This window comes from Kryptolebias marmoratus, linkage group LG24 (assembly GCF_001649575.2).
Source record: "Kryptolebias marmoratus isolate JLee-2015 linkage group LG24, ASM164957v2, whole genome shotgun sequence".
Classification (NCBI taxonomy): Eukaryota; Metazoa; Chordata; class Actinopteri; order Cyprinodontiformes; family Rivulidae; genus Kryptolebias; species Kryptolebias marmoratus.
In genome coordinates this window covers 1,386,758-1,399,311 of record NC_051453.1, presented here as the reverse complement: position 1 = coordinate 1,399,311, position 12,554 = coordinate 1,386,758, and the positions used below count along the sequence as shown (strand labels likewise).

Genomic DNA, 12,554 nt, shown 5'->3' with positions numbered 1-12,554 from the left:
GCCTTTTACATTCGCAAGTAGAATTGATTATGTAAAAAAAAAACTACTTTATTCTAACAGAACAGAAGAAACCATTTACATTTTACAAAGAAATCTCCTTTGGCTCATCTGGCCAAAAAACAATTTAGCTTATAGCTGTGCACAATTTTATTCTCTGAACACAGATACAGTGAACAATTTCAAAATTATTTTTTTATTGTTGTTCAGGTGACAGAGACCCGGACTGGACCACTGGGGTGTAGTAACTATGACAACCTCGACTCTGTTAGCTCTGTGCTCGTCCAGAGCCCTGAAAACAAAGTCCAGCTGCAAGGTTTGTGTGATTGTTACCACTTTTTTGTTATTCATAATGTTTTTTTTGTTTGTTTGTTCGTTTTTTTTCTTAAAGAATGAATGTTCCTGTTCAAAGTTTATATGGATAAAGGAAATAAAAGTAACTGTTAGGCATACAAACACACCGATTTATAGTTTTTATTAAGTATGTTATCAGCCCAGTCAACAATATATTGCTTCTATACCTTCACTGTCACTCCCTAAGTGCACATTTTGATGACAGTACTAAACCCAGCTTGATTTTACAGGCTTGCAAGTGATCCTCCCAGACTACTTGAGGGAAAGTTTTGTGCAGGCTGCTTTGAGCTATATAGCCTGCAATGGAGAGGGGGAGTTTGTCTGCCAAGACAATGACTGCTGGTGCAGCTGTGACCTCAAGTTCCCAGAGTGCAACTGCCCTTACATGGACATCCAAGCGATGGAGGAGAGTTTGGAGCGGATCACAGAGACGTGGGGGATTCTCTATAAAGAATTTGAAGAATCAGGTGAGGAAGCCCTGGTAAAAGTGTAATGATTTCTTTCTTCCTCTTGCGTTGCACCCATCACCCCCAATGCAGAAAAATCAGTCTTTAAAATGTAAATCATTTATATGAGAGAAGGTTGGGATGAATTCAAGTCTTTTATCTGCACCATTAAACCTGATTGAGAATCCTATATGTATATATCTCCGTACTCAGTGATTTACTGTTGATCTGTAATGGCTAAGTTAGAGTGATGAATTCAAGATCACTATTTGCATATAGCAAATTATCAACATGGTATAACTAGATTTGAAAAAAAAAAAAATACCTTCCAGCTTTCAGCTCAGGCAGTTCACAATAAGTCTGGAGCAGATTAATCACCTATAAAACCCATTTATTGCCAGTCCAGCTTTTCATATCACCAGGGAAACAGAGGTTGAATGGAAGCTCTTAGCACAATGTTTGGCTATTATCGCTGTGCTCGGTCACACTGACTTGGTGATTATTACTCAGGTGAAACCAAAATGGATGCTCTTTTGCCCAACTTTTCAGATTTGCATTATCCTGAATTATTACCAAGTGCAATTACCTTCAAAGTTTATGTTTTAATTGCTGCCTGTGAAGCAAGGCCAGGAATGTGTCCAGACTGCAGACACCGAAAAACGTCATAAATGTGTCCTTCAGCAAGAGAAGTCACAACTTACTGCTTTATCAGCAGAAGATGCAAGCTAGTTTTACCACTAAAAGAGAGAGAGGTCAAGGCTATAGTGGATTTTATTGTTCAACTGCCAATATATAGTATTTACAACCCTAATACAGTAGCAAAAAGGCTTTTTGTGAAGATATAGTGGTTATTGATGAGCTTCCTTGTGTGTCTGAGTGGTTACAGAGGGCCCAGCGAGATCTCGTCTAATAGGTGTATATCTATATATATTGGCCAACATATGGCCATATATATATATATATATAAGATTTATATATATATAAATCTTTTTTTTTCTTTTAAAGACAGAAATATTGACATGTTGTGTTTCAAAGTTGTCTTTCCTTGTCATATCTCAGTTCTTGGATTGTAGGCAACAATCAAGTATTCAAGTTTGAAATCAGATTTCACAATTATCATTTTGACAGAAAAAGATGCCACACTCATCTAAATGTTGTTGTTGTTTTGGCCACTTCCCTCAGCAGGGAGTTGTCGCAGCAAGCAAACTCACATGAGAGATTTGGCAATTATTTGATGCCTGATGCTCTTCCTGATCTAATCTGGACTCAAACCCACAGTCTAAAGATGATGAGACAACAGCACTGACCACTGAGCTACTGTGGCCCCTTTACTCTCATCTACAGGCAAATAAAACAAAAACAAGGTTACATTCAGTGCATACTTTAGTATAGCACACCTGCTCATATGTTGATCAGGTGTTTGAAAGGTAATCTTTATCATTTACTGGTGAATGTGTCACATGAACAATGCATTGAAAAGCTGCTCTGTGATTTGGAAATGGATGCCTTAAAGATTTGTGCACTCTATGTGGCAACCTTGACATGTTGTATACACAAGATGGAAATATCAGTGTGGAGGATACACTTCTTTTCAAAGTTTTGTATATGTGCAGATGCAAATTCTAACAGCTCACACTACAAACTTGTCCCAGTTTTCCAGCCCTGGTATGTAAACTTGGTTTCCAGACGATAAACAAACCAACAACACATGTTTATGCAAGGCTCCCTGAAAGCACAGATGAAAAGACTTGCAAAAAATATGGATGTGATATTTGCTGTTCTAATACTTGATGTTTGAAGTAGTGCAGAGCAAGGTCAGGGTAACTATTATGATACTTGTCTTTTTTACTGCAGATCTTGCTTGAATTCTTTTGCTGCCTTACATTTTTAGACTTGTGTCTAAATCTATCTTCAAGATTAACCCAGTGTGTAGCTTTTTTTTTCTTTTTCAGAATCACCATCAGAGTTGATAGCTTGTAAAATTATCTTTACAACCTGTTTCAAAAATATATTTTAACAGCCTGTTTCATTCTTTCAGTCATACACACACACGCATATATATATGTGTGTGTGTGTGTGGTCTCTGAAACCACCCGTGCTGTTTCTTCTGAAGAATTGGATGTTCTTAGACATGCTGTATTGATGCTGACACTGATGCTAAATAAGTCTTTCTTTGCAATTTCAGAAGAATTCAAAGCCTTCTATGCAAGGCTGACCCAGAGCTACTTTTTGAACGTGTCAGCAATACAACACTTATGGTCCCTGGACAGCCTGTTCCAGTGGCGATATGAGCAGCTGGAGAACAGTATGCACATCCTCTCCAAACGAGCCCAGAGAGTCATCTTCAAGCTCTTTAGTCTCAGTAAAAGATGTCATCGACAACCCCAAGTCCACATTCCAAGAGAGCGGTGAGAATGTCTTCATTCCCTCTAGTTGGTATATTTACTTTTAATTCATATATGGGATAAATTTGTAATTTTATATATCCTCTTTTCATAAGCCTTTTATATGTGCCAGTCAGATAGCTTAATTTAGTTTCAAACCTAATATAGTTAAACCGTGTGTCGTTCTGCAAACTGTGTTCTTTATTTGTTATCAACCTCTTGAGGAATTGCAAGATTTTGGCATTTCTCACCTACACCTATTGTATATGAAGTCACAACTTGCAATTCTTTCTCAAAAATAAATAAATAAAAAGAGTATCCATGACAGTTGGAAATAAAAAAAAGCTGCCAAAGCTGCAGTGGCATTTCACTCATCACATTTTCTCCTTCCTGTGAATACAGTTTATGTCAAGTTTATGTCTAAATTCACCTGCCGAAGAAATAAATAAATGGATAATAAAGGAAAAAAAAAAAAAATATATATATATATGAAACTTTATTTATTGAAACATACCTGTCACCCTGAATTTTATTTATTAAATATTAATTGTGTTGACCAATTTTAGCTGTGGTGGCCATCTTGGATTGGATTGACTCCAAACATTAATCAGTTATAAAGTATATTAAATTTTAAAATCTGTGAGTGTTTCAATAAAAACTGAACAATGGTTCAAGAGATAATTTGAAAACAGGCAAGCAGCAAAATGTTAAACAAAGATTGTTTGCAGTTTGTTATCATTCAGCCACAGCTACACCTGGTTTTAGGTCAGTATTGGTAAAATCAATAAACTATAGCTCTGTTCTGTGTTTAGTAAATTCAGTTGACTCCCAAAATGAATCAGCTGTACATGTACAGCCAATGATTACTTTCTGCAAGTTTTATTAAAATTTGTTTGGTAGTTCATGAAAGATTTTGGTAATAAACACACACAGACACAGGCAAAACATTATTGTCAGCTTTGCCTTTCAAGAAAAGGCTACAACACACCTAGAGGTTGTGCAACAGTGGGGGCTTTTCAGATTCGTGACATCTCTAAGGGGCTTTAGAATGCATTTATCCATTATTTTTTCTTTTGCCTGCTTTTCCATACAAGGTTGTGGGGTAATCCCCAGCAGTCAAGAGGTGGGATATACTTCAAACAGGTTGCAGGTCTCACTCACACCTCGTGACAATTTAGTTACCAAATAAACTAACATGCATGGTTTAGGTTTGTGGGAAGAAACCGGAGTACCTGGAGAAAACCCACACATACAGGGGGAAAACATGCAAACTCCACACAAAATCACCCCAGGGGGGAGGGGAACCTGTTCTACTTTAGGCAGCTAAATATAATTCAGTATAATGCTAAAAATGACCTCTGAATTTAGTTTTAAAATGTTAGGAACAAAAACAAAACAAAAAAAACTTTTTAAAGTTAGATTTGTATAACTAGTTTACTTCAACCTCTTCCATAACAAGACATCACGCTACAAAAAACCTCATTAGCCATTAATTAACCATTCCTTCAGTCTTTGTTGCTGCGTGGTCATGATTTTCAAGCCAGAAAACAGTCACTTGTCAGAAAAACTGTAGACCTGGCAATGTAATGTTAGGGAAGGGGTGTTTGCAGAAGGCGATGCGTCTCGCCATTGCTGTCAGTCACATTGCCTCAGTTTATTTCAGCCAGCGCAGTAATGGCATCAGCAACTGTGGCAACAGCGTGTAGATCGTCTGCCAGATTAATCTACAGAGATTTCTTGATGTCCAGCTTCACAATCTTTTCTCACTGTGTCCCCGCTTCCTAATTGTTCTCTGCATCACAATGCCAAAACACACATTAATCACTGATCTACGCAGCTGATTTTTTCCATCCACTTGCCAGGAAGTTTCATTCCCGGCTTGTAAGCAGTGTTTATCTCTGTTATTGCAGTCATATCAACTTCGATGCTTTCCATTTCTTTGTTCTCTTTATGGAAATCTTGATTCACAATGGAAAGAGATCGAAGTAGAATATTTATAAGTTTGCCTCGAAGAGAAACGGAAGCTTTTCCTTTAACATCCTGTTCTCAGCACTTGAGATTGATGAGAGATATATGATTGATTTTGCTTCCTCGGGGTTGATTCTCTTCTGTGGTGACAATTATGAGCAAATAAGACAGCCGAAGCAGCAGACAGCTCGGCTTTTGTTGGTAGGAAAAGATAGGATAAGATAGGATTTGACCATTAGGCATATTGATTCACATTGTTATTCAAATCACAGTTTCACAACTTTTTTATTTATTTACTTTTTTCTTCTGCAACCAGGAAAGCATTTTATTTTTCCTATGCATAGGCATTTTTTAAAAGAAGTGATGAAACTACTCATATGTGTTAAGAGTAGGAAATCTTCAACTCTAGATTGTTTAAATAGTTTTATTGGTAATGTCAGAGTGGAAATTTTTATTATTAAATAAATAAATATTGCATTTGTTGTCTGGTACTTTTTAATAGTTTAATTTGTATTGTTAAGTTTGTGTTTACTTGTTTAACTGCTTTCATTCATATTAATTGCTTTGAAATGTCTATTTTTTTATGAACTGGCTGACTGTTTTAGTATAAATGCATAAAAACAGTTATAAAACTAAATAAAAGTGAAAAAAACATTTTAACTTTTTTAGGACTGTACTGCAGATGCAACACTGAAAACTAGTGAAACTTGTTATGTTAGTGAAACAGTAATTTCACTAACATGACAATAAAGAAAATATTTTACTTTTTAAAATACCAGATGTGTTTTTTAAGTAATGATTTATAAACACAATTTTCACTTCCAGCATAACATTTATTTTTACCATTTTAATGTGCAGATTGAGGTAAATATAGTTTGTGCTGAAATTATCCTTTTAAGCTTTGAAAGGTTTCTAATTTCTTAATTTAATTCAGTTTGTTTATATAGAGACAATTTTGACAACTGAAGTCATTTCAGGGCACCATACCAAAGGGGAAAAAATAAAATAAAATAAAATCAGATTCCATTCCAATTAAAGTTCAGTCCATTTGAAGTACAGTTCATTATGAAATGCCAGTTAATAAAAAGTTATTTAAGAAACTCAGCAGATTGTGTTGGATCTTCAGTTCAGCATGATGTCCCATTCTGAGCCGCACGCTGAAGACGGGGGAAAGAAAAAACCTCCTTTTGACAGGACAAAACCTCAGAACCAAGCTCAGGATAAGCAGCCATCTGCTTTGGCCAACTGGGGGTTGAGATTACAGAAAAAACACTGACTAACAGCAGGCAGTCCAGGTGTAGTTCCTACTTAACTAAAAAACAAAGTAAAACACCGACCAGAGGCAGCATAAAGACAGAATAGACTTTGTGGCCATTTTGTGGAACTGTTTTGTAAAAGAGCCTATAGTAGCATAACTACAGGTTAGCTGAAGATAACCCAAACAAACCTTAGAATAGGATTTATTAAAATCAAAACACAGATTAAAATTGCTATATAATCTTTATTTCATGTTTGTTCAAAGTTGTAAAAAACAAACAAAAACAACAACAACAAAAAGAAAACAATGACTTGTCTTGGTTTAGGCACCAGAAGCCTGCAGTGTTGTCTCAGTTCCTGGGAACAGACTCAACACTCGTAACCAAGGCAGGTAATCCCAAGGATTTATGTAAAGTAAAATAGGTAATGGCATTGGCAAATAATTTTAAACACATTTTGTGCCATCTTTATATAATTTGTTGATAATAAATTCTTCTAATTTCACATATTTATCTTGGCCCAGCATTATAACTTATTTAATTCTTATTGGACCAAATACCAACACATCTTTTGAAAGACAAAGAGGATATTGAAAACAATGCTCTGAGACAAAAAGCCCACATAATTGACAGTCTAAAAAAATACAAAACATCTTGGCAGGCTAAACTCACAAGCTGAGACAGAATCTATGGTTGGAAACACATCAAACAATAAAATCTAGGAAAAGCAAACGTCGACTCAACAGCAAAGACGAACAAAAGCAACCTGGGCACAAACACAGCTGGAGAACACAGGTAAACTGACAGCTAAAGGAGAGAAAGACAAGGTTATAATTACATGAAGACTGAGGACAACATGCAGGTAAAACCAATAAATCAAAATATACTCACTGAAATTTCAACATGTCTCACCAGGAAAGTGGAGTATGACAAACAGCAGCAGGCTGAAAGTTTCCAGCAGCCTTTAGTCACAGAAGAACTCTTTACTTTAGATCCAACTCTTTCTTTATATTTTATTCATTTATTTATGCATTTAGTATTTGCAAACCCATACAAAAATATTTGTTATTTGGGGATGAGCAATATTTAAGCAAATTGGGATTGAGTGGGACAGAAATCTAAATGACATGCAATTTGCTCTGATTGATGATGATCAATTCTGCTTCATTGATTAAGAGCCAAGTGTTCATGAAACAGAGAAGTAATTTTACAAACCAAGAGAAAATCAACGACTAAAATTAATTGGTAGTTTCAAATCTTGAGTATTCATTTATTAGCTGCTGATATATTTTTATGGAAACAATACCAGTCTGCAATTTGCTGAATGATTACTGTTTATTAATAGTATTTTTAATCTGCCTCTTCAAATTTAATGCCGAAGTTAGAGGACATGACAGCATGTCAGAAGCAGAGTTGCAGGGGGCATGTAGGCTGTACATAATCACACCAGGGAACTAACAGCACAACTGCACTTTTGTCCTGACAACAGCTTTGCTCTGCTGAAGCTGTTGGGGGTGAAATGCTTTACCCACAGGTAATGGTTGATGGAGAGGAGTCATCCTTTCAGTTCAATTGATGCTTCCCCCCCTTTTTTTCCATTAAAATGCTTTTTATTCAAATCAGTGGTTTTATGAACTAGGGCTTTCTTCCCACTGCCAAGCACACAATAAGATTGGAAAGATGCCCAAAACGTGATTCAGCAAGCATTTTTAGATTAGCATAAAGTTTCCTCAATAGGGCGTCATCAAAGACGTTTTCTTTCTAATAGAAAGCCAGCAGTATATGCTTAGCATTTTTTTTTCAGTGAGTTAAGAAGATAACAGCGTAAAGGGATCATTGCAGAAAAATTGCAACAAAAGGGAATCAAACTACAACTCACATGGGGAAATTATGTGCATGTCTGAAACTAAGTAACCTTACAGCTGCAGCACATTTCCAATATTCATGTCACAAACTGATCACAGGGAACTTTCTTTTTCTCGTAAGACTTTTGCTTCGTTTTGTTTCTTTTTTTTTTTCACTTTTTCACTTTTGTTTCACTTTTCATTTTCATAACACTGTGCTAATAATCTGTGTATAACTATAAAATCCTATAAGAACCTATAAAATCTCAGAAAGGCAGTAAAAAGACATTCTGTAATATTTTTACTCTATTTATTTATTTAAAAAGTCGGGCACTTTAACAGTTTAACTTGATGGTTTTTTATTTTATTTTATTTAAGCATTCAACCTATTCAAAATTGGTTATATGAAAGATAATTTGTCCACATATTTTTTGACCTGCAAATAACCTAGATTGGTATTAGTGAAGTGATCCCTATCTTGTATTTCTTATATTTTAATGAGCCAGCTGTCTGCCTACTCAGGCAGGTGTTTTACCAAGCCTCTCCCTAATAAAGCAGCTCGTCCTAAAGGTGTCTTCTGATCTCCCTCTGTCTCTTTTCATTCCCTGCTACAGGCCTCAGTCCTACTGGCTGGGTCATTTCCAGTCACTCCTGTATTGCTCAGAGAACAACCAACTAGGAGTATTCTCCGAGGAGCTTCACAGCTGCAGCTGCCGATATGAGCACAACCCATGTCAGCTGCCTCCACCCTGCTCGACTGGGGAAGGCTCAGCCTGCGCAACGTGTGCATCAGACAACCACACCAGATGTGGGAGCTGCAACCCAGGCTTTGCTCTGACACAGGGGGTTTGCAGACCTGTGGTGGCAGACTCTACAGAGAACTACCTTGGCTTTGAGACGGACCTCCAGGATTTGGAGCTGGGCTACCTGCTCCAAAGAGCAGACCGCAGGCTAGAGGTATCTCTTTGTTATTCTTTCTTTAATGATGTCAGGCTCACTGAGACTTGAGCTGTCTTAAAACAGTAGCTTGGAAAAAGATAGATAGGCTCTGGGGAGCCACTCAGCATTGTATAGTGTTACCCTTCTGGCAAATGAAGAACTTTATAGCTTCCCCACGTATCTGTTTTGCAATTTACTGTGCTATATTTTATTAGACACCATTTGTTGTTTTTAGCAACTTTTGCTACAACATAATAATAATAATACCTAATTTATGTGTTTAACCTTGACAATTAATTGTGCTTTATAAATGTTGTTGTATTTCAATGCATAAGAGAGTCTGTGCAGATTTCCTTCATAAACTCACTGTGCAGAATAAAAACTGTGTTAGCACATTTGAGAGGATGCTAGAAACATTTTCATAATACTATACACTTTACAAAAACAGTACCATAAAGCTTTCTGAAGTATGCTCACAATCATGTTTTATACAATCATGATAAAAAGAAAAAGACAAACAAACCTTCAGATCTCAGATTTTACATGTAAAGACAAAACAATAAATTAATGGGGTTCATACTATCTCCTAAAAGGTAGAGCGAGAGAGAGAACATATTAACAAGAGCTCATGCTATTCTATTTTTTGTCTGTATCAAATAAAAGAACCTGTAAAATGTGTAGAAAACTCACTCCACCACAACTGCTTTTATAGAAAATAAGTAAATAAACAGCAGCCAGGTGCTACTAATCAAATGCATTGTTTAACTGGTCATCAACAAATGTGATCATTTAGTAAAACAGCAGTTCTGGCACTTTGCTGCTCTGAAAAATGGTTAACTAACACATGTTAACACTACGCCAAGAATGAAAAAATAAAAGGTATTATTGTTTCTCATCAATCTAATAAAGTTTTAAGATTTTTTTTCACAAACATTTCTAATCTCTCATTCTACAGTAATAAAGGTTGTTTGGAAATTAATACAAATGAAGTCAGTTGTCAGGACATTCCATCTAATTTCCATCAGAATTATTTGCAATTCTCAGTAAAATATACAACATTTAAGACTCTACAGGTTTCATGTTAAATAATAAAGTTCCTAACAGTACACTTCTAGACATCTGTTAGAGAAAGCTTCTTCTTTTTCTGGGCAGCTGATGATTTGGACTTGCTTTGCATTTTAAGACCAGGGCATCTTGAGCTCCTCAATGCACCAAACTATTCTCTAGACAAATGTGCAGCCGTCTGTTTTTCAGATGAAGCTTGAGTGAAATTGGGTCATGCAGCAGGAAAAATGTCCCAAACACAGCAGCAGTTGTACAACACAGTAAAGAAAAGAATCAAATTGTTGTAGTTGCTAAGTTAAAGTCCAGACCTCAGCCTGATTGAAAAGCTGTGATGTGACCTGAAGTCAGCTATGAATAAACACACGTCTGAAAAGCTCAGGACACAAAAGCTCTGCTGTAAAGAAAAGTGGGCTTAAAATGCTGTGAGACACTAGTAAGTTCACTCAAAAGGCAATGACTTAAAGTTATTGTTGTTAGGTGTGGATCTTAAAGGTACTTAATCATGTTGTGGACTTTGATTTTTCCTTCTTTGGCTTAGTTTGTTAAATAAATCACACAGTGTAAGAAGTTGCATTGTTTATGTGTGAAAGGTTTGTGTATACAATTATATTGTTCATGTGAGTTTGCATATGCTTTATTTTAAATGTTTTTTAAGGGCCTGATAAAGCAGTATAACATTTTACATTATTTTTTTTATCAACACATCACACTAAAAACTCTGACATGAATGTGTTCTATTTCATAACTATAGTTTTTCTTAAAACCTTGTGTATTTACTGTTTCTTTGTGTATGTGTGTCATGTAGGTCCATGCAATTTTTATCAGCAACGACATGCGACTAAATAGTTGGTTTGACCCGTCGTGGAGAAAAAGGATGCTGCTGACGCTGAAGAGCAACAAGTATAAGTCCAACATGGTTCACATGCTGCTCGGAATATCCCTCCAGATCTGCCTTACAAAAAACAGCACCCTGGAGCCTGCTCTTACTCTCTACATCAACCCTTTTGGAGGGAGCCACTCTGAGAGCTGGTACATCCCTGTCAATGAGAACAGTTTTCCAGACTGGCAGGCAACCAAGCTGGACCTTCCTTTTGAATGTTATAACTGGACTTTGACATTGGGCAACAAGTGGAAAACCTTCTTTGAAACCATCCACATTTACCTTCGCAGTAGGATAAAGACTCACGATGGAGTGAATGACAGTGTTTATTATGAGCCCATTGAAATGACAGATCCTGCTCAAAGCCTGGGCTACATGAAGATCAACAGCATCCAGGTCTTTGGCTACAGCATGCACTTTGACCCAGAGGCAATCCGTGACTTGATTCTGCAGCTGGACTACCCATATACCCAGGGCTCACAAGACACAGCCATGCTTCAACTCTTGGAAATACGAGACCGGGTGAATAGGCTGTCTCCTCCAGGCCAACCAAAGCTGGACCTGTTTGCCTGTCTCCTCCGCCACAGACTCAAACTAACTCCCAGTGAAGTGGTTCGCATTCATGCTTCTTTACAGGCTTTCAGCTCACGTCTGCCCAATACAGTGGATTATGAGACCACCAAACTGTGCAGTTAACAGTCCTTCAAAGAGAGAAAAAAAATGGCCACGATGAGAATGTCTGTAATTATTGTGGTGCAGAAGCATACACATATGTCTGGTCTCTGTGGATTACCAAACTCTCTGGTTAATCAAGAGACAACCAGCTGTGGACAGCTGAAGAATGTACTCGTCCAGTTTCATTGGTTCTTTGTGGAAGCTGAACCTTCAGTGATACATACAAAAATGGGCTGACTTAGTGAGGAAATCCATAACTGCTTCTTCAAAACTATTTCAAAATAACTCTGATGTAGGAATTCAGAAACCACCACATCAAGTTGAACCATCCTGTTTCAATATGACTGCTCATTTATACTGTAAGTACCAATGCCAAATGAATGGACATTTTCTGATTAAAATGGTACTGTCTGTTTGTTTGTAATTTTTATATGTTCCTTTGCTTCAGTGACAGTGCACTTTCCATAAATACCAGATTATAGTGGTGTAAAACAAGATTTTGTAGATAAATTGATATTAAAACATCATGGTATAACAGATCTGAGGTTTGTCAGTTTTTTTTAGTTTGTTGTGATTGTTTTTAAATGTCTCAACACTTTAAATGTATTAAAAAGAAACACTTAAAAATACAGTCAAAGCAAAAAAACAAACTAAGTGCTGATTGTCAGCTGCAACATACAAATGAGTTTTGATGAAATTTCCTTGACAGTACCTAACTTAGTTCAGTCTAGCCGAGCTTAACGCAG

General features: G+C 36.6%; 1 protein-coding gene across 1 annotated transcript in view; it reads left to right on the top strand.

The window, feature by feature from the left end:
- brinp3a.2 (bone morphogenetic protein/retinoic acid inducible neural-specific 3a, tandem duplicate 2) overlaps positions 1–12,345 on the top strand; it is a 42,198-nt gene extending 29,853 nt beyond the window's left edge. Inside the window, exons 5-9 of the mRNA XM_017429090.3 lie at positions 208–313; positions 582–818; positions 2,983–3,205; positions 8,864–9,206; positions 11,059–12,345. Of these exons, the coding sequence (XP_017284579.1) occupies positions 208–313; positions 582–818; positions 2,983–3,205; positions 8,864–9,206; positions 11,059–11,829 (1,680 nt within the window). The 3' untranslated portion in view covers positions 11,830–12,345. The remainder of the gene's footprint in view (positions 1–207; positions 314–581; positions 819–2,982; positions 3,206–8,863; positions 9,207–11,058) is intronic.
- The last annotated feature ends 209 nt before the right edge of the window (positions 12,346–12,554 follow it).